The sequence below is a fragment of the Catharus ustulatus genome, chromosome 8, assembly GCF_009819885.2.
Source record: "Catharus ustulatus isolate bCatUst1 chromosome 8, bCatUst1.pri.v2, whole genome shotgun sequence".
Classification (NCBI taxonomy): domain Eukaryota; kingdom Metazoa; phylum Chordata; class Aves; order Passeriformes; family Turdidae; genus Catharus; species Catharus ustulatus.
In genome coordinates, this window is record NC_046228.1 from 16,132,773 (window position 1) to 16,159,652 (window position 26,880).

The 26,880-nt window shown below is 38.8% G+C and overlaps 2 protein-coding genes across 2 annotated transcripts in view; one reads left to right on the forward strand and one right to left on the reverse strand.

Moving 5' to 3' along the window:
• Positions 1–927: 927 nt before the first annotated feature.
• On the reverse strand, positions 928–21,777 carry LOC116999384 (protein FRA10AC1). Its single transcript, XM_033066023.2, has 14 exons — positions 21,662–21,777; positions 17,260–17,336; positions 15,204–15,296; positions 15,075–15,120; positions 14,182–14,258; positions 13,420–13,503; positions 12,814–12,898; positions 9,612–9,657; positions 6,842–6,955; positions 4,800–4,842; positions 4,225–4,349; positions 3,593–3,631; positions 2,236–2,320; positions 928–1,796 (listed from the first exon to the last, which is right to left on the reverse strand). The coding sequence occupies exons 1-14, from the start codon at positions 21,692–21,694 to the stop codon at positions 1,754–1,756; spliced, it is 990 nt and encodes a 329-aa protein (XP_032921914.1). The 5' UTR covers positions 21,695–21,777; the 3' UTR covers positions 928–1,753.
• A 108-nt stretch (positions 21,778–21,885) lies between these two features.
• LGI1 (leucine rich glioma inactivated 1) overlaps positions 21,886–26,880 on the forward strand; it is a 28,614-nt gene continuing 23,619 nt past the window's right edge. The window contains exon 1 of the mRNA XM_033066020.2: positions 21,886–21,996. The gene's annotated coding sequence lies outside the window, so the exon portion shown is untranslated. The remainder of the gene's footprint in view (positions 21,997–26,880) is intronic.

Genomic DNA, 26,880 nt, shown 5'->3' on the forward strand with positions numbered 1-26,880 from the left:
ACTGTGGACATTTATCCCTCAAAATTAAAGGAATACACAAAAAATCTCCAAACACTTACAACATTATGACTTACAAATGGGCCAAATATTTTATGCAAACAGTTATGACCTAAAACTGAGTATCATGTTATTTTCTGTATTAAATGCCACTACTAAAGAAAACCATTTCAAGGTTGTTTGATAATGTAATTTTATTCAAACTGTATTAAATTATGTATTTAATATGTATAGTGTAACTTTTTATAACTGTGTTTTAAAGACCCAAGAGAAGTTAGTTATTCAGAACACTTACTTAATATACAATACTTGAGGCAACAAATATAGCAGCATAGTCGACAAAAGCCCCTTTGGGCAAGTTGCACACATTTAAGCAGATTGCTGCAGATTGGATTTGACTCTTGGCCAAGCTGGCAAGATGCAAGATGACAGAGAATTAACCTTTAAATCCACCTGCTTACCTAAAGAAGCCTTCATGCAAGGATACGTTTATTTCTTACTCAAGGACGCCCTAAATACGTCCTTGTACTGTCATCTATTATGTAAGTACAAAATGTTTAAAATGTAATTATGTTAAGTAATATTTGTAAATAGAGTTCTCAACTTATTCATGTGAGTGCATGTCAAATGTTCATAAATACACTACAACCATCTCTGCTCTGTTAGATTGTCCACATCAAATACTTACTAGAAATATTTTCTATACCTACAATGAGAAGTATTTATCAAAAATATATTTTATACATTAACTTCCTCAGATTAACATGAAAACTTAATTTTAAAAAGTTTGTCTTTTGTATCCAAAGTAATTTTCACCAGACAAAAAAAATATAGGTATGGTATCTATTCATGTGCAGACTGTTTCTTTGGAAACATGACTGAATGAATGTTTAAAGATGTGTTGCAACTCAAAGAAGAAGATGAATCCAGTGAGTTTCTCAAACAATATACATGCTTTATTTGTTTATTTAGGATTACACGTGAAGTGAGGATTAAGGTTCAATCAATGGAAAGGAGATCAGAAGGCACAGATAACATAACAGTCACGTACATCTCCAGTAGAAAGCCACATTATTTTTTACACCAAAAATTTCATCAATCAACCAAATTTTTACAGGCGGAATTGTAAGACACATCACTTTACAACTAAAAGTTAAAAAAAAAGTCACAGTAACCTTTTTAAAGGAGTAGATTTCAGATATGGTTTACTTAATTCAAGTAGAATACACATTTGACAAAATTTTAACTTCTCCAATAGCATTTGAATATATTTACAAGAGTCTAATACCCAAATATTGAAGTCTAAGTAACCAATAAATTTAGGGCTATTAATTCTTGTTTAATAAATAAAAAATATAAATATATTAAAGTGTATGGCTTTAAACTACTCACAGAATCTTATGAAATGCTCCTTTACAAAAATCCAGCAATAACTGAAGTTTGGGATTAAAAAAAACTGTGAACTTCCTTGTTGTAATGTTAATAAACTACATTCTTATTTGTTTAAGTTTGGGTGTCACATATATTTTTCACTAAACTGAAAAAAATACTTCTCTTATTTCAAGAGTATGCAGACTACTACAAGAAACAGAAAGCTTTGAGATTTAAAGCCTTCTACAAAGACAATCCACCCAAATGGTCCATATGAGTGACTGTAGAAAAGGTATGCTGGCAGATAGAGGTCTCTGGAAAATTATGGCTGGATTTCCAGACTTACATCTTGACAACTCATGAAGAAAATCATCAATTGCAAGTTTTAGAGAAATAAGTCTTGAAAATACTCCTCAAACTCCTCTTCCCTGTAACAACAACAAAAAATAAAAGTCAGAAAGTTCTGCTTTGGATTTGTACCTAGAAGATAATATTTGTATGAAAAAGTTTTAGCCAACTTCTGATTAGAACTGTAGCAGGTACAGATAATTTTGACTTACTACATTCCAATACCCTTCACATTTCCCTGTGTGAGCTGACTCTTAGGACCTACTGCTAAGATAATAATGGTATAGTAGGGGGTAAGGCAGCAGTGGTCTGGTAGAGGCTTAACAAACGTTTTTCTCAAGAGTTGTATATATCTCCTCTTTAAAAACACATTCTTAGTTTCACTGCATGGAAAGAGATTTGATATAACCTTTTATGTGTGATTTCTCATTGAAACACTCAGGGTAACTCTGTCTTTGCAATTTTGAATGGACCCTGTACGTTTCAGTAGCTGCAGGTACACTGGATCATCAAACTAACCGTGACTTTTCATCTGCTTCTTGTAGAGAACCTTTCCAAAAGTCAGCTTTTGAAGGACCATCTTCTGCACTGCTGTTATCTGAATCTGTTGCAAAATGTAAATGTTTATGAAATAAATTTTAAAATAATTTATCTTTTTTAAAAATTAGATGGTATATTGCTAGAAGCAATGTTTAATTGCAACCAGGAGAATAAACAGAACACTTTACTTTGCATAAAGTGAAAATGAAAATGTTTTGCATTGTTAATTAATGTAGCATCAAGAAGATCCTTAGGTATCACAAACCAATGTTTTGGTCAAACATAACAACAATTATGTCAAAACAATGATCTTGACACAATAGCAACATAGCTATTTTTTTCCTAAAACTAAATAATCACAAATCCAGAATTACAATACAGTTTCAATTTATGATATTAATCAATTACCTTACTTAAATATAGTTCTTATCAATTGTGACTTATCAGTGAAATTATATGAAAACATGGATTATTGCATAACTATTCCATATTAGTACACAGGAATTTCATATCAGAAGCTCCCCCTCACCCCTCGAATCTTCCAGTAAGTTTCCTGACAAAACAAGCACTTTGGGCACGGTCCAAATCATAAGAAAACTGCTTCAGGTCTTCCTGTATCTAACTGGGAAAGCTTAGGTGGTGAAGACATTCTTTAAAATGTACAGCAAAGCAGAGCAATCAGTGAAACCAGTCAATCACTTCTGGACAGTCTGAAATAAGAATTGGTGTGGCCAGGAGATGGGGCCTGCTTCATGAAAAAAGAAACTGGAGACTGGAATCACTGAGACACAAGCAGTGACTAAGGAGTCACTGGATGCATCCACAAGCAACAAGTACGTCTCTGAGGTACTACAGGTGGTAGTTGAAAAAGACATTAACTAAAGTCTATGATTTATTTAAAATCTTTTTTTTTTTTTTTTTTTTTGAGCAGAATACATATAACTCCCTCAAGGAAAATGCAGAAGTCATTATATCAGAAAAGTACTATCATTACACAGTACAGTCTACAAAGCATAAAATTATTAACAATGTACCTATTTTTGCACCATCTACACTTTTTTGGAACAACCTGACCGCTCATTTTTCTGGTTATCTCCATTCTGTTATCTGCCCACATTTTTATTTTTTGATTAAACAATTTCCTCCTCAAATTCCCTACACTTTTTCTCCAAGATATGTAAGTCATTCATTCAAACCTTCATTTTTCTGTTTGTTTAAGGCAGCATTCTTATCATATAGAATATTAAAACAGCTAATAAAACTAAGGGCAATGACAACTGTCTATGATATTATACAACTTATTACAAAAACATAAATGATATTAAAATACCTTTACCTTTATCAGAATTATCTGAATCGTCTGAAGAAACCTGATCTGTAAAGAAACATCAAAATAGAAAAAAACAGTAAGCTTCTTCTGGTTTTATCTGTTATCTTAAATTGTTTATGAAGATATTTCTATCACAATTTATTACACTAAACATGTGTGCATGCATGCACACACCACATTCAAAGAAAGTGAGCAAAAACTGAAATAAAAGGATTTTTTAGCATGAGTGCAAAGGTCATCAGTTTGGCCTAATTAAGATCTCTGGTGTAAAAATGTTATCTGACATTTCCAAAAGGCTTTCAAACCCAAAGCCTCCTGGAAAGAAATACTTTACAACCCTTTCTAGTATGCAACATCCAATGCTTGCACAGATTTCCCTTGCAGTGCATACTTCTCAAAAAGGCTGTCCCTCTCTGTTAAATATAAGGAATTTATCTTTTTTTTTGCATCTAGGAAATTTTGCCTAAAAAATTTACCTTTTCGACTACCTGTGTCGCAGTCAAGAAAGTTATATATCTGTATGTATAACTAAATGCATTTATACATAATTACATGTCTCTATCTATGCAGCTGTAACAAAACTAAGTTTCAACTAACCTGAGTATTTTAACAACTAAAGTTTTAAAGTTTTAATTTACCTTTATGGGTCTTTTTTTTGGACTTCTTTTTAGCTGAACGAGATAATTTTTTCTTCTTTTTTTTTGGCTCTTCAGAGTTCTGTGCAGCTGTGCCTCTTTTCTTGCATGTTTTGACTTCTTTCCTCCTTTAAAAAAGATGAACGTATACCTCCTCTATTATATGTACTTCTTATGCAACAGTAAATCTGAAGTATTTAATTCAGTCAAACAGGTGTCATTTTTTTCACACACTTATCAGTAGTTAAACTGAAAAAAACTGATTCAGTTAAAAAGAAAAGTGCTATTAGAAACAGAAGAAAAATAATCACTGGGCTGAAATTAAGCAAATGAAACTTCTGTGGTGGTAGGGATGGAATTCTTCCAGTTTGAGGGGCTCTGTGCTATGATTAGCACAGTAACTTAACCCTCAACAGTGACAAGTCAGTGGCTCTATAAGAACTCCGGAATATTTAATGCTATTTCAGGATAAATTAAGTTCCTTATCATCTCACTGAAGTTTTGTCCCTGTGTGCTGTTTATCGTAATCGTAACTTATCAATAATTCAGCCCCCATTATTTTCAAATTATTTCATTACCGGTGATGGAAGTTTAGTTTGTGGGAACATTCTGGACATAGTCCTGAAAAAGAGAAAATGAGAACATTGCAGCCAAGAATCTAATAAGCATAACTTAAAAAAAACCCTACAAAATTAGTTAGAACTAGATCTTTCAGTATCAGTTGCTTTCCCTTCAAAATACTAGTAACAATGTAACTGCACTCAGTACTGAAAAAACACACTCTGAAAGTCTGAAGTACAAACTCAGATTTTACTGTATGTGAAGGACGACTACAAGTTTAGCACTGGCAGCTCTTCATTAAAGAAGTATAAGTGGTTCTCATGTACAGACATCCCATATGGACCCTTGTGGACAGATCAAATTCTTCTGCAATTATACTGAAGATGTGCATGTCTCTTAGAGCTTTGTCAGAGACCAAGTGCTCCCACATGGAGTGTCTTGTGCACAAAGGAAAAAACCCCACTACTCAATTATTTTACACAAAGTAACTATATAACCTGTACTAAGTTTAATTATCTGATAAACATATCATCATGTACACAACATTGAATTAGAAAATCCTAGTCAAGATGTAAGAATGAAAAATTGTTTAAAGATAGAACTATTGTAAGAAAACATAAATATTTGAAATAAAATCAGTAGAGCTGAAGATGTGCAAGAAATTGTCTAGTCCAAAGCCCTAAGGACTTCTAAGACAAGAACTGAATGAGCAATGACAATGCTGAAATTCCCTTTGCAATGCAGTATTGTCCATTAAAACTGGAAATGCTTCTATACAAAACAGCTTATAGTCAATTACAGTAGTTTCACGAATACAAGCCGCACGGAGTATAAGCCGCACTTCCGGTGCCTCGACAATGTTGCTGTCTTTGTCAATAGATAAGCCGCACCCCGAATATTAGCCGCACTTTCGTTCGTCGCGAGAATCCGTGCGCAGCTTTCACAAATTGGCCAATTAGTAACAGGATCGCGGCATAGCGGGCTTTACTGGCTCGGGGCGGGGCCAGGAAGGCTCGGCCCGCTCATGGTTGCCGACGGGGCCGGCCGGGTGGTGCTGCAGCCGCCGCCGCGCTCGCTGGCCCCCCTCTCCCGTCAGCACCGCCCCGCTGCCGTGTTTGCTCGTCCTGCCGGCAGGCCAGCCGCCGCCGCCGCTGGCAGGCACGCCGGCCGCCCCGTTGCTGCGTTTACTCGCCCTGCCGGTGGGCCAGCCGCCGCCGCCACTGCCAGGCTCGCCGGCCGCCCCGCGCCATGTTTGCTTGCCCTGCCAGCAGGGCGGCCGCCGCCAGGCTCGCCGGCCGCCCCCTCCCGTCTGTACCGCCGCCGCGTTTGCTCGCCCTGGCGGCACTGCAGGCCCCCGCACCGCCGGGCTCCCCCACGCTGCTGGCCCCGATTCTGCTGGGCTTCCCCCGCTGCCAGGCAGCCCCACCCGCCGGGCTTCCTGCTTCTGCCATGCTCCCCTGCACTGCTAGCCCCAGTTCTCCCGGGCTCCCCCGCCATGCTAGTCCGGGCTCTGCCGCCCCCCCTGCCCCGCCCTGCTGGCCCGGGCTCTGCCGCCCCCCTGCCCCCCCTGCTGGCTCAGGCTCTGCCGCCCGCCCCCCACACTGCTGGCCCCGCCTCTGCCAGGCTTTCCCACCTCAGCCGGGGCCGGCCGGGCTCCAGCTTGGCTTGGGGCTGCCGCGGGCTCTCACTTCCGTGTTGGCAGCTTTTAGAATATTGTTCATGTATTAGCCGCCCTCGAATATTAGCCGCACTTCCGGGTTTCCACCAAACTTTTGGTCAAATTGGTGCAGCTTGTATTAGTGAAATTACTGTATTCTAATTTTATGACATGGTAACTACACAGACTAAAGTTCTTAATCTGTAACAACTTTGTCATATAAGACAACAGCTGTTCTCTCTAAATCAAGACCACCATACTACCAGCTGTGATTAATTTGACAAAATTATCTACTCCACATTTGTCATGAACTCATTATTATTGGGTCTCACTCAATACCATTCAAAGTGCAAGATACTTGTCTTCTTTTAAGTGTACATCTCCTAGAAGGGGCTGACTTACTCAATTTCACAAGTGCATTCCTCTTTTCGCCATGCTCAACATAACCAAAATTCACCTCCCAGCTCTTCAGGCCTTCATTCTCATCACAGTGTTTATTTCCACAGGAAAACTGACCTGTAAAGAGTCAAAACCAACAAACGTGGTTCAACGATCAACATAAACAGATATGGGGTTGTTATTTCCAGTTCTGCTCAGTTTTTGCTTTTCATTTTCCATTTCTTTCAAATAAAAACCCCCACAAATCTAAAAATAACATCTAGATTAAGGAAATAATAACAGGGAACAACAAAGCAATCAACCATACTTGTACAATATTGCCTATTTGCAAAGGAAAACACATAACTGTGTTTTGAAATGCATGGATGAAGGTGTACATTGTGAAATAAGAAGCCTAATAGGAACATTAAAAAGTGAATGTCACTAGGATACATCCTATACCCTAAATTATTACTTACTTAGCAGAGAATAATGGATCAGAAGTTGTGATTCAGACATGCATCTTTAATGACATCAAACTATTCAAAGTATCACAAATATGTGATACTTTGATGAAGTACAATACGAAGGTGCCCACAAGTTTTTTACATAACTAGTGTACCTGATATACTAGATATACAATTTCTATTCTAGTGACTATCCATAAATATCTTTCTTTTAAGAAAAGGAAATTCAACTTTGTGAGAAATGCTACATAAGCTTTAAAAGCTTCCTTTGGTTCATTATGTGAAAGTAACACTGATTTTAAAACAGATCTGCACATACTCAATTTTGTTTGCACCACTGAAGCCCCAATATTGGAGTAATAAAGATACTTGCATTCCCTTTGAGAAGACTTTGTATGCAGAGCAGCAGAAAGGATGTGTATTAATAGGCTCACAAACAGGACTGCTGGTGAACGATTAACCTCAGAAAATTCTGCTTAAGCGGCTAACTAATGGATTGGCAGTGTCCTCACATACTTCAGTTCTGTAATGAAACACCACTTGCAATACAAACATTTGAAGTAAAAAAACCCCCGAAGCAAGTTCCAAATTAATACACATTAAGTGTGTTTAACCCTATGTCAGGTATGGTTATCAGTACCCTGTGTCAGAGCAATCTCCAAATATGACCTCCTGAAAAACACTTACAGCAAAGAGTGGAAAGAAGTCAAAGAAATAGTCTGGCATTTACAATTAGTAAAACAAGTGTCACCTCTTCTTTTATTTATCCTAGCCCTTCTTCTTTGACCATGCAAAAACAGCCACTAAACGCAGAGCAAGCAAACGTGAGTACTCCACTCCTGCACTCCCTCGTTACGAGCCCCAATCCTCAGTCCCAGCGCAGCGGCAGGAGCTCTCATCACCACTGTACTGACACAGCCACACCAGGGCACACAGCAAGAACACACAGTGCTCATGCTAATTATCAGACAGGTAGGTATCGATGTGCTATTACAATTAATTAAAGCATTTTATATGGCTGATTTATATTTCAAAATAGCTTAAAAGACCCCCAGCTTTTTTTCAGTTGTTTGGAATGGCACTGGAGGGAGCGCCCGGAGGTTGGGTTCTCGCGCCTCCCAGTGGTGACAGAGAGGATTTATCCACTCATACTCCAATTGCTCCCTTTTCATTAGGATTCCATTAAAAAGTTTGAAATATGTAATTCCGCACTTTCTCCCACATTTTAAAATATGGAGTACCACCCATTAAACGTATAAAGCTATAGTTCCCCCCCCCACGAAGATATAAGAATACTTTACTTCTCATTTAATTTTCATTATCTTGTTAAAAGTATTCAATAAAGCATGTAATTTTATCAAATATAAGTATCCATTAATATAATGTGCAGTGCTGAATGCAAAATAAGACTACAAATACCTTTAGAGACTGTAATATTTACAGTTTAAAAATCCCCACCATTAGTGTTCATACTTCCGACTCTGAAATACTCCTCTTTTAAAAAAATCAAAAATGCATTTCTAACTTTTTGAAAAATATTACAATACAGGTGTTTACAGAATACAGCTGTTTAAAGAACTGTAGCTGAGTGAAACTGATCAGCAATACAACCCCATGCAATTTTCTGGCACGTGCATCCATGACTTTGGAAAACCACACGTGTATGAGAATCCACCCCAGGAACAGCAATATCTCATTCACCTCATCTTCTTGCTTGTTCAGCAAGTTGAAAAAGCCTAAGCACCTCAGCCATGGAATGAGGAGCACTGTGCAAAGTCCCAGTAACACACTGGTAAGACTTCCCACCCAGAATTAAGGTACTGATTTAGAGACAATATTGGGAGACATGATAATCATTCCCACTGAGGCTTTCAAAACCAATTTAGGCTAAAATAGCTATGACACAAGAAACTTAAATTAAAAAGTTTTGCAGAACAGAGCTGGAGAAATTGTTAATCAATAAATTATTTCCTGAGGAAAACTACTGAGAGACTTCAATTACAGGTATCAATAATGAGGTAGCAGAACTACTGGAGAAAAGCAGCTAAAAAGCCCATCCATGAAATTCTATATTATCAATCTTATTATGGTGGTGTTCATTACAAAACTGACCATGTGAAAATAAACTATATGTTCTTTTAATTGTAATATGTGCAGATCAGTGTGCTATCTAAACCTATAGAACAGCAAAGCTGGAAGACAAGTAAATTAATTGTGCACTATTATCTGATAAACTTACCATCAAATATTATCTAACAAAATTATGTCCAAAAGTAGCAAGAGGAGCACCAAGAGGAAATGTAACACAAAATGAAAGACAGCATTACCTTTTCCTGAAATTACTTCTTTCTCATGTCGCCATCTAAATCCAAACTGTTAAGATAAGAACCAAAAATGAGTTGTGAACAGTCAACATACAAGCACTGTAAAGACTAATGTCACTTGACTGACTTCCTGCATGTGGCTCATCCATTTAGCTCTCATCAGAAAAATTTAGTTTTTTCTCTTTTAAATAAAAATATATCTCTGCCTCTGCTTACCAGAATGGTATTTGCTTTATAAAAATACTTTAAATATTTTTATTTTTATTTTTACAGAAAGTCCTCCATGCTGAAAAACAATTACAAAAGCAGACATATTAATATTTCCAGTAGCAGACAAGTTGGCCTAGAAATCTAGAAATAAAAACAAAACAATAAAAAGTATTTTATTTAATGACCAGGTGTCAAACAGATTTCATTTCTTAGCAAACAGGAGACACTTCCAATCTGTTAAGCTACTAAACAAAGTACAGAGACAGCAAATAAGAAATTCTCTAGGAAAATAAGACAACAAAGGGAACATTTCCAGTCCAGTGCATATCAAAGGGAAACTTAAATGCAGAACACCCTCCTGCGCTGCACTGCAAAGCTGACAATAGAACTGAACTATCTGACAATACAGACGGTCATTTATCAGCCTCAAAGTTTGCAGACAAGATGCACTGAAGGTTCAAAGACAACCTTGACCTAGAAAATTCCTATCTAGGGAAAATGTGAGGAGTAACAGACCCAGCATAAGCAAGAGCTGTCAGAACATTCTGGTGTAGCCTCACACCAGAGGCTGACATTGGCATTTCTGATTAAAAAGAAACACCAGTGAAGACCAAGCCAGACTGGTCATCAGCAGGTGAAGTGGCCTGGGAACAAGAAGGGTGAGTGTGTCTCCAGCTCTGGCTGTGACAGCACCTGTGAAGCTCTAGGGATGAGAGCAGGGCAGTCCCAGACATGTGCTTGTGTGTGTGTGTGTGTGTGTGTGAGTAAAACAGTCTGGACCAGCAACTGGAACGTGCTTTTGGCCTCAGGGGTTCATATGTCTTGTTTTCTGTTGAGCTTCAGTCTTTGAGAAGGTGGTTCTGCTTATTTTTCCGATTCTCAAAGGAGATGCTCCCATGAAACTGATCCTTACCATTATCCAGATCTTTGTAAAACAGTGGTTTACTTCAGAAGAGTTCCTAAAGAGATCTGTGCTACAATCTCTATGTAGAGATCTTTAAAAAAAGACTAGAAGATTTTGGCCAAGAGCAGAACAATTACAGTTGTGAAAAGATCGATGAGCGCACGCGCAAGTCTCAATCTGTGCAATATATGTATTTAAACATCACAGAAAACTGATCCCCAACTTTTACTTCGACACCAAGTAGCACAATATAGAATCACAGAATCAAATAACAGCTCAGGTTGGAAGGCACCTTAACAGACCACCAGGCTGAACCTTCCATGGGCAAGGGAGCCCAGAGGAGATTATCTACCACCTGGGCAATTGCATTTGAAAAACCTCCAGCAATGGGGATTCCACTGTGCCGCTGGGGAGGTTGTTCCAGCAACTGAGAGTTCTCACTATAAAAGAATTTCTTTATTATATCAAGATGAGGCATCAACATGTAAAAAATCAACAACTATCATGTAAAAGGCCAACTAGCTGAGAAGCTTTTATCTACCCTGCACCTCTCATAGCACCAGCAGTGCAAAACAGAAGGCACAGGGGCTAAAGATATCCAGCTTCCAATTTCTGGAAATGCAGAAAAAAAAATTAAGGCAGGAGAAATCTGAAAGTACAGACTGCATTCCATTGGTGGAAATGGGATGGCAGCTTATTTAAGACTTCCAAAAAAAAAGCCTGCTTTGAAATCCTTCTGCACCAAACATGGGCATGGATAAATCAGTCACTGAGAAAAATTACATTTTTTTTTCTATTTTTTGAAGAATTTCTAAGAAAGGACTTTCATATGATCACAACATATTTAAGAAAAGAAAGTGCATATATTTTACAAATTTTACAAATTGCAGTTATCCTGACATGGCAATTCCAAAAATATAGGTAATGACTTAGAGGCATAAATGGAACAGAGATTGACCTCAAAGTTAGGATAGAGGATAGACACACTTGAAGTCTGACGGAGAAATACTGTTCACACAACAAAACAAACACACACACAAAAAATCTGGGGCAGAACAGTTTCCCACAAAAGACAGCAAACATATGGAAACTTGGCACAGCAGTGAGAGAAACAAAATCTGTAAGCATGCTCAAGGGAAATCAGCTGGGGGCATGGAGGGATGGAGAGGACATTGAGAGATATAAAATAGCTACAGGAAAATCAAATTTACTCAAAAAAGGAGGGAAGGCATCTTCAGCATTTTAGTTTTTGATGATTTTAATTAAATTTTTGTATTTTACTGTCCCAATTGTCTTTAGATGACTGTCATCTTTTCTTCCTAATACAGCTAAGCCCAGTCCTTGCAAATATTTACCAGTGAACGTAATTTTCAATACTGTAAATAGTCGAAAAGAACTACATAGGCTGTGTTACTGTGTGCTAGAAACACCAAGAGACATCTGAGTTCAGCCCCAGTCTCTGGAAAACCACAACAGAAAATTCATGTATACTCTTTGACTAAGAAGTTAGTCAGCCAAAAACTTGGAAAAAACAAAGGCTGTTCCAGTTAAGAAGAAAACCTGGTGCTGAAATTGGGCTGTTTCTCTTCAGAAATTCTATTTATTTACAAGGCACATACAAGTCCTGTTTCCACAAACAGAAAAGAACAACCAGCAAAAGATGCTGCTTTAGAATGGATTTTTCCAAAATTGTTTCTGCCAGCATTCAAGTACAAAACTCTATTTAGACTTTTTTTTTTAAACAGTAGCATTCCATGGGTTTTTAGGCTTCATCTACTGCTCCTCTCCAAGCAACCTCTCCAGCCTTCTTTCTTTAACCCCTTTGCATTTTCTGCCTTTTACACACAATGTACCTCTTCATAAAGCATCATCTGACAGAAATGTTCCTATTCCCACAGAAGCACATTTTTGAGGCAGTGACAATGCTTGGATTCAAACTGCTGCTTACTAAGTACTTGACAAATTCTCACAACTTCCTTTCTATGAAAGGGGTACTAATATTCTGGTTTTACAACATATCCACAACCATAAGGCAATTTTTAAAAAGACTATACTTCATAACACAAGATTATTTACACTAAGGAAAGATACCTTATTCTCTTTGTATCTGCTGAGATCTGCTATACAATATTCTTTGAACAATTTGTCATAATACTTCTTTGCAAGCCTCTTCTCCCTAAAACAAAAAGTATTATTTTTTATTAAATATAGAAGACAACATAATTCACTTTACATTGTAATGACATTAGCAAGACAAAGACATGTTGTTTAATTGAAAGAACACAGGTTGTAGACATTGAAATACAACAGATATAGTCATTAAACTAACTAAGGAGTAATTTCCATAAAACTGGAAAAATAAATGTAAAATAAATCCACAGTACATACTAAACTGTATTTTTCTCAAACTGCTTTCTTCAGAGTTTTTGAACGGTCATTTGGATCTCAGCGAATCTATTATCATTATTTATCAGTTCTACAAACTATTATTTATTAGTTCTTTTTGTCATCAATTCATGCTGGCATTTGAACAATATTACAATATGAAGGACCTTCTAATGGTCTTTCATTTTCAAATGCATCAAAGAATGATCATGTGCATACCAAGTATGCACAGTAATTCTTAATTTCTAGGTGAAACCACAAATTTAGTACAAGTGATCTAAAAATGACATATCCTGTAATAGTTTCAGGTACCAATTCATGTCTGCTTCATCTTCTTCATTCCACAGGAATCTATGGTTTTCTCTAATAATATCAAGATCCGTCTTGTCATTTGCTCTATAAAAGGACACACTTTTTTTAGTACAATGTAACATTAAAATGAAAATCCATCACATAAAAATTTGGTAAGCATCAATATTTTACAGTTCTGATCTCTACCTCACAGCACAAAGGAATACATTCCTATGAAATAAAACTATCAAAAATGTATTCCCTGGCATACCTATTCCCAAATTAAAAACTCACAGTGGAAAATGGCCACTGAAATTGTGGATGACTTGATCCTGTCTGAAAACACTTTTTCTACTTATTATTGAAAACGGTGATGTTAAAAGGCAGTTATAGATAGCTCTAAAGAAGTTATTATTCTGGACAATGGATAGCAATTCTGCACATTCAGAAGTACTTCAGACTGTTATTTTGAAGATACTGACAGATATTTCTCAATGTACCCTCCATTAATGATCACCTGTCATTCTTCTTTTACATAACAAAGCAAGAATAATTCAGCTCATGGTAACTTCTCATTTAAAAATACGAAAACAAAATGAAACAAGGCAGTTTTGTGTTTGGGTATTTCCAATTACTGTAGTTAATATTTGTGACCAAAACAATTAGTAATTTGATACACAGCTACATCCATCTCTACCCCCAAAGCTATAATATATATTTAACAGTTTTACATAACACGGGAGCTTTGAGGCCAGGAGGGGAAAGGTTGCTAACAGTTCTCACCCAGATCTTCGGAAATCCTCTATTTTGCCACCATAGTATAAAATGTAGTCATGCACAAACTTTTTATGTCTTTCATACTGAATAAAGCCATTAAGGATTGTTTCAGAGCATATTTCCATTTACCACAGTTTAAAACCAAAAAAAACCCCAACCAAAATATTTTTATATAATTAAGAGAAAAGCCTTTCTTCTCACAAACAGTTCAGTAATTTCCAAAAAAAAGAATGGAATCAATTAGCAACTTAATAACCACTCATAGAAGCTAATTTCCAAATACTTGAATTCAAGGCAATTTAATCTTTAAAACCTCATTCATCATTTATAAAACTGTCTTCCTTTATCAAAAATGCTCTGTATGCATATACATAGAAATTTGATTAATTTTTTCAGCTGTGATTTAGACAACAGCTTCTTTGTACTGCAGTTTTGGTTTAAAACAGGTTTGTACTTTTCTATTATAAAAACATTCTGGCTACTAAAATGGAATAATTTGTTACATTTTTACCACCAACATACAAATAAAAGTTGAATGTTTTAGTTTGGAAATGAAAATCATGGAAAAATGTGTAATGCGTCTTAGAACACTTTGGCCTCAGTGTGAGGCCAAAACAGAAACATAATTTGAAACACATTTTGTACCATAATTTGAGCAAAATATGCAATTACTTATTCAGAAAATAAGTGTCTTCATGAATAAAAACTTTATATGTGGCTTCTTAAAAAGCTCTTCAATTAACTTTTATTTCAACATCAAAAAGAAACTCCTCTGAAGAATGACTCAGTATCTGGTGCTGCATGGTCACCTAATGTGGCAGTTGAGAAATCCCAGTATTCTACCATAATGGATAACCTGTGCCCCATCTTCAAACTTGAAAAACGAAACAGAAGGATACAGCATCCATCGATATCAAGTGAAATCTTCTTTTTCTTGCTTCCTCCCTGTTAATAACAAACATGTTCCAGTGAAAACTATCTTTCCATTAAGAGGAAAACGTCTCACAAAACCAATATACAAAAGATACCTATCACATTCTTCAGCTGCAAATTGTCTGTGAACCACACTGCCTTGTTTTGCTTTTTGGAATGGCTTTTTCAGAAGGACATCATCCTGTATTCTAAACATGAGAAAAAGGAAGAAAAGTTAGTCAAGAACTTTCCATATACAATAAAATTTTAATATGCTAAACCTTGCACTGTCTTGAGTAACAAAAACAGTTATATTGCTATTTTCTACAAGAATAAAATGAAACTTCAGAACATCAGCTTGGGCTTTACTTCATTTGCAGAACAAAATCAGAAAGATATTTTCTTCTAGTTGGCATTTAAAGGCAATTGTTTAAACCAGCTATTTGTAATATTTGTTTTCACTAATATTATCCATTATAGAAACACACTGATAAAACCTGAAAAATTCCTCAGTGTCACTCTGACATTTAAAGTCCTTTGCAAATCTCAGCTACACAGCAAAGTAGGAACAGGAAGGACAGTGCATTCACTGAAACAGTGACTGGCAGTAACCCTATTCCACCCTTTCATGCCAATGTCTCAACACCTCATTAAACAGCTCTGCCTCTTGTAGTGCAATCACAAGAATCACAAATTTAAAACTCAATTACGACGTAATGAACCGTACTTGTCAGTAGGCAGCTAAAATTACTTTTAGAGTTCAACAAAGTTCAACATACATTTTAGCTAGTAAAAGGTACATTTAGTTAATTTCATTCATATACTGAGGTGAAGAAAAGATTTTTTTCCCATAATTAACAGCATGCAGAAAGCATGGAAATTAGAAACCTGGAGAAAGCAAGCCAGGGAATTTGTTTCTTGCTATGGAATATAGGACTCTAGAAAGTTAAGGTATCATTTACTCAAAAGGATCTGTAAGCACAAAATTCACATAAGAAAGGTCTATAAAATAGCAATTTGGAGAGAATTTAAGACTACTATTTCCTTTAAACTGAAAATAAATACCATAATAGAGCAAGAAAAGGAACCCGCATAAGAGCCCTACTGGGAATCAGCAGTGGTATGCCAGAACAAGGATAATGATGGTATTTTTGAAAGGTTCCTGATGCTTAGTTAATATTCACCTAGAAAGTGGAATGGTAGAATGTGCAATGGTATCGAAAGAAAATGAAATCTGAACAAAACCAGACACTATTTTAATGGAGAACAGCTATATTTATAAAACAAATTAAATTGCACAATGCTTCCTATTATTCCAAAGATTAAAACATGATTTTTTTTTTCCCAGAATGCAATCAGACACTAAAAAATCCATTCTTTTAATTCTTCTATAATGCAAAAATATACAAGAGTCCTTGGAAAGTTTCCAGAAAGTTTCTCAAATAAAGTCCAATAAAAGAGCAAGGGAGAGACACGAAAAAGTAAAAGTATATTCAAAATGTATGCCAAATGTTCAGCATGGTGCAGAAAGTATCAAGGAACTACAGTACAAAAGCAAAATAAATACATAAATAAATAAAAATCTTTACAATACAGTCAGATTGGACTACAAAATTCCAGGTCATTAACTGTGCAAACCACTGAAAATATTGGCCAAGGTCATCTCAAGTAAGAGACGTGCAGGTACATTTCAAGGACTGATCACAACACAATTTACCAATTCCCAGGTCTCTTCACAAACTTAAGTAGCATCAGCTCTTTACTTTATATCTCTATGTGTTTTATATCTACAAAGCCTGCTACCACTTGGCCTTTTTTGCCTTGCTCCCCTAGCAGTTCCATTTGTCCTGATGGATCACAGTGGTGTGAACAGCAGTGCCAAAACCCAGCAGTGGATACTAATGCTTGGAAAAACAAAACACTCTGCTCCATGAACTGAGGGGCAAATATACACCAGATGGAGATGGCAGAACAGATCTTAATCAGCTGCCCCTAGGAGATGACAAGCTTTGGCAAGCTTGAGATGAGGAGATGCAGAAATCAAAGAAATTGATTTTTTCAAAAACCATTTCAACATCAGACTTTACGTGCAACAGCATCATTTTCTACGCATACTAACAGGCCATTTGTACAAGATACATAATGCAAAGTGTTAATTCTGTACAACATTACCTTTTAGTCTTTTGCAGAGACTTCTCTCCACTCTCCTCATCACTAAAATCCGAATCATAGCCTCCATGGCCATGTGCCTGAAAATAATAGACCAGTTAATATATTTGGTAATGTAGTATGTATATGGCATAATCACAAATCAGTACTGTCCATCATGCATAAATAAAAGGTAGAAAGACAGAGAGCAAGTGAGCAAGTGCAAATTCTCACATGTCTAAGCCAAACAAAACTCCACAGACAAAGCAGAGAATATTCCAGATAATACACGGCAAAGAAAGATCACTTTGTAAGAAAGATCACTTTATAAATAATGTATATGCATATGTCCTCATAATTAATCTTCTCATAGATGCAGCAAACTAAAAGTATGATAAGTACCTTGAGTTTTTATTTTCTAAATAACATTCCTTATGTTAGCTAAGGTGACTATCTTCCCCAGGAGCTAGTCTTTCAGGGGGGCTGGAGGACAGTAAGTGATATGCCCACATTATAAATGAAGGAAAATGGGAATAAAAGTTTCTTGGGCTGTGGTGCAGTATTTTAGATCATTAGATCTTACACTGGTAGCTGGAAATCCAATTGAAACAATAACTAAAATACAAAACAACATGCCTGCAAAAATGTATCGCCTCATCAGCACAACATTCCTGCCAGAAAACGAAACCTTCTTTTCCACCCACTTTGGGACTACAGTGTCAAACTAATGTATATAAGGAAACCAAAATACCCATACTGTAATGCTTTCAAATGCCCAAGTGCTGCCTGATGCCCAGATCTATCATCTCCATTTTTCAAGGCACAGTTCCATGTTCAATTCCTTCAGGAGATGCAATGGCTTAAGTCGATCCCATCTCCTCTCCAACGCTCCTACTCTGGTACCTTCCTTCCAGGTGCTCAGTTACAGTTGGGAAAGTACACATGAACCAGATCAAACAACTCACCCAAGTTACAAAGGAACATAGGCAAAAAAAGATTATTTTAACCCAGGTTAAAATCCTGAGCCCCCACAACCCACACCAGCCAGTTGAAGGGGCAGCACAGGGAGAGAGCAGCCAGAGCTGGCCACCACATAAATCAGCACAGACTCCAAACAAGCCTTTACACAACTGAGGTAAAAGAAAGAGGGATGGTTATTAATATAGTTGCATTTGGAAAGATTCCACACACACTACCAAAGTATCTTGGTAAGTGAGACTGGATGAAGAAAGACAATGAAAGACAAGAAAACAAACACGTTTGATTCAGCTGATTCCTACGCTACCTACAGTTATATTCCTCCTCAGACAAAAAGCTGAGAAAAACAAAATCTGTAAAAGAGACACAACTCCTCAGGATGATTTTGATGAGGTGCCTTCTCTTGATGCAAATGCCTCACAGAAATGCCATGCTGAAGAGTTGGCTGTATCCTCTACTGACACCAACAATTGGTTTGTATCGTGCCCAGTATGTAAAACACTATCTTCTCAAACTGACAGTGAAGGACTCTTTTAAAAGATTTTTTAAAACATTTTCTTTTTATTATTGTTACTATTACTACTAATAAACAACAAATACTGTAATGTTCCTCCCACTCTTCTGGACGCTTTTGAAGAACACGTAACTCTCCTACACATATATATATTTCAACAAAAGCAAATCAAAACTTTTTCTGAACTATTTTCTATTTCCCACAAGACATAAAAATTGTCCATTACCAAGCAAAACAGAAACAAACCAAAAAAGCAAACAAACCCCCACAAACAAAACAAACAAAACCCCAAACCAAATAAACATGTGCAGCAGATGTCTGCTGTAAACCATCCTCATGCACTGGCAAAAAAGCAGCAACGATGTAGTCACATAGCTAGGTGGTTCTAGTAACCAGCCTATCACTACTTTTGTTAATGAAGCTTAAATGGTCCTTAGAAAAGTTTAAACACTCTATGATCATGCAGCAAACATATTTATACTTGGCCTCTAAATTAAAAAGTATCATGCTAATCTGGGAATGTTTTTATTGGCATTAGTAATGCCTCCCAAATGAACATCAAGAGCTTCCTTCACACTCAAAAGGGAAGTCCCGGCCAACACCATGAGCATGAAAACCCTAGACAGATGAAGTACTGAAACAGGCAAGAACAGGAAAGCTCAAACGAAAGGAAATTTTCACAAAACAGTTGCCCTTGGATGATGTTCCCTCGGAAAGAAATAGACATCCTCACTAATCAGCCCTCAAGTGATTCCAGGAATGATTCAAATAAAAGAAAAAAAGATGCAAGAAAAAAGGCTCCAACAGTCATAGTGTAGGGCTCTCAGAAGTTGATGACTGCCCTTTGTAAAGCTGACTGTGAATGTACGGGCAGGTATGCTAAGGACTAGGCTGCTCTTCCAACCGGAAAGCTCTTCACAGCTTCAGACATTGCTCTGAATCACTAGAGTACCTCACAGATAAATTCAGAGTGAAAAAGAACACAACCCATGACTGATGTCCTGACACTTCTGGATCGCTCCTCTGCTGAAGGCAATGGCAGGATGGACTGGTACTGCATTGGTGCTGGGCTTGACAGCAGCAGCTCCAGCAGTGCTGGACCACACTCGCAGAGACTGGGACTGAATGATTTATAACCTGACACCTTAGCATGAGTCCAGGATGATCTGCCTTTTGGTAAAACTTACCTAGTTAATTTCATTTAACTCCATCAAAGAACCTCACAAATGAATCTTGCCATTTTGGAAGGACAATGTAAGCAGACATCTACTTAATGCTGTAAAATTTCATGACAGATCATGACAGATTTCTCCCCTTCTGCACCCCAAAAAAAAAGGAAAAAAAAAAGCCAGACAACAATCCCAGATAAGGGAAATATGTTTAATTGTCTAATATTTAACTGTAGAAATAGAGGAACAGATACCAAAGCTTTGTGCCCAGCCTAGCAGATACAGACATGGACATGCATAATCAACAAAATTTAAAGTAACTACTTTCACTATTTAATTAACCCTCACATATAAACTTTGCTTTGATGGAATTTGTCAGACTCAGAACGCTTCTAGTAAATTACTAATACAAATACCAAGTGTTTTATCAAAACATGAACCTGAAAGCTATGTAACTTAAATGGTACAGTGTACTTTGGTGTTGCACCAACTTTGAATTTTTTATTCCCAAACAACAAAACAAACTGAAACCACAAAATTAAAACAAGCACACATATGCTTTGGGGTAAATTTAGTTCACATTTAAGTAATCCAAACATCTTGGATTATTTAATAATGAAACCACTGGAGACAGAACAGAGTCCACGAAACTCTCAGCTTCTAAAACCCAGTAAATGCAAAAACACAGTAAAGGCATGAACGCTGTACACAACTGATGTCAGAGTGAGACACCAACTCTTGATGTCAATAAAGGACACTACAAAGTGCCCAGCACTGCATTTACAGCAAGTATTTGCATCTAGAGAAGGCACCTTCTTTAAGCCTCTCCAGAGGGGTAAATACACACTGGTCACATCGCAGTTGGTGTTGACTGGTGACCACAATGTGTGGTTGAACACGAGTCAAAATGAAGAAAAAACGGCAAAACAATACTATAAAATATTCCCAACTCTTGGCTCCAGACTCGGGTCCAGTCTTGCCAGCGCCCTCATAAGCATCGCTCCCATCCTTCCCTTCATCCGCCCAGCCCGCAGGTCTGTGTCCGTGTCTGCTCACAGCCCAGATGTGGCCACAACAGGCCCGAGTGCTCCTTTTAGTACAAACTATTTGGGGAGGGTCTGAAGGAAGCACAGGATCTAAGAGGACTTGAGGAGTCATCTTTGATGAATACAGGATGCTGTGTGGAAGGTCAGGATGCTTCACTGCTACATGTTCTTCCCACCTTGATGTTGTCTATGAAGCTTTGCCACCCCCACTTGGGAAAAAAGCCCTGAGAATAAGTATAAGTAGCTTCAAACCTATTCCTCCTTGTAAAAGCCATTACAAGTAGTGCCTGCATATACTGTATAGTGAATGGCCCTAACAAAGAAAAAAGGCACTCGCAAGACACTGCCCCTTTATTACAGCTATGAAAGAAAAAGTAGGAGTAAAAGGTAGGTAACAGCAGACCACGACAGCGAAGATTAGACTTTTAGGAGCCAGTATGGGTCGGACGCAGCTCCCGAAGCCGTTCTCTCACGCTTGCTTTCCCGCGAGTGGCCCAGCGCCGTCCCAGCCCGCCTGCCCCTTCCTCGGCCCCCGGAGCGGGGCACAGGCACGGCCCCCGGGCGGACGGGGAGGGCGGCTCGGCCCTTCCCTCCGCGGGCACGGCCGGGCCACTCCGCCCGCCCCGGCCCCGCCGCCATGGAGGCCGCGGCCTCGGCCGGGCCTGTCCCCACCCGCCTCCGCCAGGCCCCCTCCATCCCTCCCTGCCGGCCCCACTCACGGCCGCGGAAAGGCGCAGCTGGTTGGGCTCCATGGCCGCGGCACGGCGAGGGCCGCCTCCGCCCCCCAGCCCTGCTCCCGGCCCCGGCGCTGTCGTGGGGGCCGCTCCCGGAAAGCGGGGCAGAGGCGGAGCAGGGCCGCACCGCGGGCTCCCTTCCTCCCTCCGTCCCTCCCTCCGCCGCGGGCGGGCGGCGCGGGGCAGCGGGGCGCGGGGGAGGGCGAGCCGGCACGGGAGGGGAGGGGAAAGCCGCACATCATGTTTAGGGGTGAGGGGAGTCTGCCTGCCCGGGAACCCGGTCAGCGGCCCCGGCTGCCGCGGTCTCCGCCTCTGGGAAGGTAGGACTCTGCCGCAGGGGCTCAGAGGGGCCTCAGTGTGCCCGTCTCTCTCCTCGGCCCGGCTCGCCCCCGCATCATCCCCGGCGCTTTCGGGCAGGGCAGTCCCTGTGGTGGGGACACGGGCGTAGACCCCGCTGCGGGTGTCGGGGCTCGGCGGAAAGGATCCCTGGGAGGGATCGGGGAGGCGGGGGTCGTTGTTCGGGAGAAGGGGACCCCTCCGGCAGGGAGGCCCCCAGGGCGCTCTGCGGTGGGCAGCAGGTCCAGGCGCGCCCGGGAGCTGCGCGCTGCCCTCGGCGCGGCACAGCGCGATCGCGGCCCCGGCACGATCTGTAACACCGATTTCTGCCTGTGCCAGCGGCTTCTCTTCAGTCGCATCTCGCAGTTAGAAGAGCGAAAGGCAGTATGTGACTCAGTTTCCCTGTGAGGACCGACGGCAACTGGGCGATAAGAGTTTGGGAGCCTGTGCGTTGCATCATAAAAAGGAGCTTTATAAGCCAAAAGTATTGCTGATAAAGTAGCTGGGAAGCAGCAGTCTTCGACATTAAGTCATCAGATACAGCAATTAGTTGTCAATGAGCTGATAGTTTCTCATCCAACACAACCTGAACTGCTGAGGTCTGAAATGCTGTAGTGCATCGCAGGTGCTTCTGGACTGTGTTAGAGCTTCCAGTTGTGTTACTGGTTCCTGTATAGTTAAACCACGGACAGGGTTTAATTCAGGGAAATACTAAAAATTTAAATACTGCCGCTGCCCTTGTAATATGCAAGTTGTAAAATATAAGGTGTAGGTAGTTGCTTTTCTGCAGTAAGGCAATCACACACCATAGTTGTCAGTGTATCTCCTTACCTTGGCTACTAAATCTCTGTTTTCAGATTTTTTTTCTCCTGACCTAGTGTTTGTGTTACTTGTTGTGTCACTACTGCTGTGAAGGGATGCAAAGATGATGCTGAAGTGTCTGGTGGAAAGGAACTGAGTGGCACGGTGTATTTGAGTGCATGCAGTATTCTGCTGATGTCCTACTGAATGCAGCCCGTTTCCTCTAAAGGGCAGAGACTCTGTTGCAAAAATGGAATTATCCTAATTAATAATTTAAATATATAAAAATAAATAATGTATACCCTCAAAGCTGTAATAGCAGGCATCTTTTTGTTGTTCCTGTCTTATGGAAATGACAGACTGCTTTAGTGTGAATGAATCCTGACATGATTCTGGAAACTGGGCCAACATATCATTGATTATGCACTTTGAAGAAGAGTGGGAAAGGTACAGGGAAGATTTACAATTCTTGAATCTCTCGTTGTGTTGTGGCCAGAAAAACCTGCATATTGAAAAAATGCCATTTCTGGGACAGGAAAATTCTGCATTAAGTCCAACTGTAGCAGCTTCTGTAGATGCTGAAGTTATGTTATATCAACTTTTCTGGAAATAGCAGCTAGATATTTTCATCTTGTTATGCTATGCTTTTCTGATGTCTACCTGTGTTGCTTTAGAACATCACTGCATTTTATATGTGGGCTACAGTAAGCTACAGCTGGGGAATGGGTTCAGAAATGGCCTCCTTCAACTGAAAGCTGAAACTGAACGTGTCCTTAGCCCTTGCTATATGCATTATACTTTGCTCCAATGGGAGTATCTCCATAGTTTAATTGCAGCAACAGTATGTTTTGACACCAAAAAGGCACTTCTCTCATGAGTCCCACATGACTGGAAGATACAGGAAAAAGAACAGATGAGATGGGCGTAACTCTTTACAAGGCAGGAGGTGCTACATTTTAAGTTGCATTTCAATGACTGGTCAGCCAAACCTCAGCACAGCTTTCCTTTACAAGTAAGTCAGTCTATGCCAATTTTTACAAGTAAGTCAAGCTGCCAATGAAAAAGCATTCTTCTTGAACTGGCCCTAGTGTTCATCTGACCACTTCTGCTGAACTGCAGAATTTAACTTTCTACCACCCTAGCTCCTGTGACTGTCCTGATGCGGTGTCTGGATGAGTAACCCTGGTAGGGCAAAAAAAGGTTAGGGATGGGGCGATGGGACAGGAGGGAAGTGGGAGGTGGGAAACAGGGGCTGTCTTTTCAGCAGCAGCTCTCTTTTAGATCAGGTCAGCAGTAATGTGAAACAATAGTCTTAAATTACAGTAGCCCTGAACTTAGTAGTACATAAAGGAGAAAACATCACTGTAGCTTTAACTTCAGTTCTACCCTAAATCTAGACTTGGCTAAAGAATGAGAGCTGGTGTATCCAAAAAGTTGTAAGTCAGACATGGTACAAGATCATAGAGATGCAGAATTCAAAAAAATTATACCTGACATGCTTACTGAACTGTTCCTAAAAGATTGAAGTATAGGAGATTTCACAGCTTGTACCTTAATCTATTAACCTCTTAGGTATAAAGGGGTTTTTCCTACTACCTACAAAAAATCTTCTTTGTTGCTACTTGAGTTAATTTCTTAATCTCCTGCATTAGTGTGTATAGAAAGCAAGAAGTGAACATCATTTGAATAACATCTTTACTGGAAGACATACATCCCCACGGTCTTCCCTTTTTGCAGCCTGAGAAAGTTCTTTAACCTTTCTATATAGGTTACATATTGGAGAACTCTTGCATTTTATTGCTCTTTTTCAGACTCAGATTTGTCTATGTATTTTTAAGAAATATGAAGCATAGATGCTTACTCCTTAACAGTATTTAGCCAGGAAGAAACACATCAGCCTTGCTGCAGAAGGTGATTGCCTCCTAAGATCTTCTGGTAAAGTTGTTTAAACTCAACAGCTTCTGATATGTTAAATGAAAATTAGTTTGGTTAACCAATTAAAAAATTGTTCCAATTTTTAATGAAGCAAATCAGAAGGCTGCCTGAAGAGTCACTGGCAGTCACTGGCAACTACATCCATTGTGGGCTGTTGCTGGAGACTACGTTTGAGTTTTATTATGAGACAGTAATGTGGAACCATCAACAAAGCTAGTAAATGTGAGATTTTTCTTGTTTAATCTTTCCTCTTTCTCCATTAAGTCAGTTCTTTCGTTGACAAATGAGGAAATTACTAATGCCATTTGATATTGGCACCTTCCTATCTCCTACATGTCTATGAAGTAAGTTGCCAAATCATTTATTTTTTGTCCCTTCATTGTACAAACAGTACTTTGGCATCTGTCATGTTCCTGATTTTTATCTCTTCTTATTTGAAGCCCCCTAGTAATTTGTAGAAAAAGCAAGTAAAGCTAAAAATGGACGTTCACATATGCCAGTAACATCACATGCAGTAACTGTAGCTCTTTTTCTTTTAGCTGTACTCGTGTACAATATCAGGGATGCACTGTGCCTCCCAATAAATCCTGAGAAAGGTATACTCTACAATCAGGCAGCTGATTCCCAAGCTTAAGTCTTTGTGACAGTCAGGGAAAACCAGTGGGGCTGTACGTGAGGGGCAGTGGCTCATGCTCACCATTACAGGTACTGGTCACTCCAAACCAGTTATCAAAGACTGGTGATATTCTGTAATCATCTAGAGGCTATGTGGAGATAGCAGGCAGTGCATATCTGGTTTGTCAAATTCAATAAATTTTGTGTTCCATATTTTTGTGTCATACAGAGGATATTAAACATGAATCTTAACTAGCCACTAGATGTCAATGTTGCTGTACTAAAAGACAAATGCAGTTTTATTTGTTTGGCTGATAAAGTAATTTCTTCAAGAAAAGAACTTCAGTATTTAAAGATATTTCCAGTATGGAGTCAGTTACAAAAAATAATCATAGACAAGCCCATGCTATGTCCATTATTTCGACAGCAGCTGTGCAGTTTTACGATATTTTGAAGTTGCAATTACCATTTCAGTGCATAATCATTGTTATAAAAGTGCCTTTGAAAAAATAGCATCTGATTGATCATCAGTTTCCTTCCTTGTTCTAAAATCCTAGACTTTTGTATAAGCAGTCACAACAATTGTATTGCATTTCACTTGTTAATAAGATAAAATGGAGCTAATTATATGATATCTAATCCTGTTATAATAGTATTGAATTTCCTAAATTCCAGTTATCTGTGGACATTTTCCTCTTAATTATTCCTGTTTAACACCATTGGATATCAATGTCAGATAAATTGTGTGGAGACGGAATTTCTAGGCCATGAAGACTTACAATATGATAGGCAATTTGGAATACAGTTCTTTTGAAAATTAGTATGTCTAATGGCAGATCCAACAGATGATGGCATTTTAGAAGGACATGCAAGGTAGAATTTGACCCATTTGTTACTCCTGCCTCCTCTACCTCTAGGGTGGATAAATCACTGCCAGTTCTATTGTCTGTCTACAGTGCATTTATTTTGAGACCAAAGTTTGGAAGTTGGTTGAATAAACAGTCATGGCAAGCTGAAGAAGACAACAGTGCACACCTTGAATTCTGATTAAGCTTGTTCTGCTGTTAGGATAAAACAGATATCAAAGGCTCTTATTAAAAATAAAGTTGAAACTTTCTGTTCCCAAGAAGACAAAGTTGTGGAAATTGCACCCTTATTCTCAGCTGATCAATTTGGTAAACAGAATCCCAGTTGAGGCCACAATGTTAGAAAATACAGCCTAAATAACTTGATTTATTCCCTTAGCTCCACTTCCTGTGATGAATGTAAGGCCTCTCAACTTCATACACAATTCACAAGATTTTTTTATTACTGTTGACAGAAGAGCAGCCTTAGTCTTCATTGTCATGGACTGAAGTAGGTGAAATCCCACTCCACAGTTTATTTGATGGTAGCATTACTTCCACTCTTAACATGCTAAAGAATTACAGATACATTATAGAAGAACTGTAACTGTTTTAATTCCTAACATCTCTTTTCGTTTTCTTGCCTATGACTACATATTGGTTCATTCATTT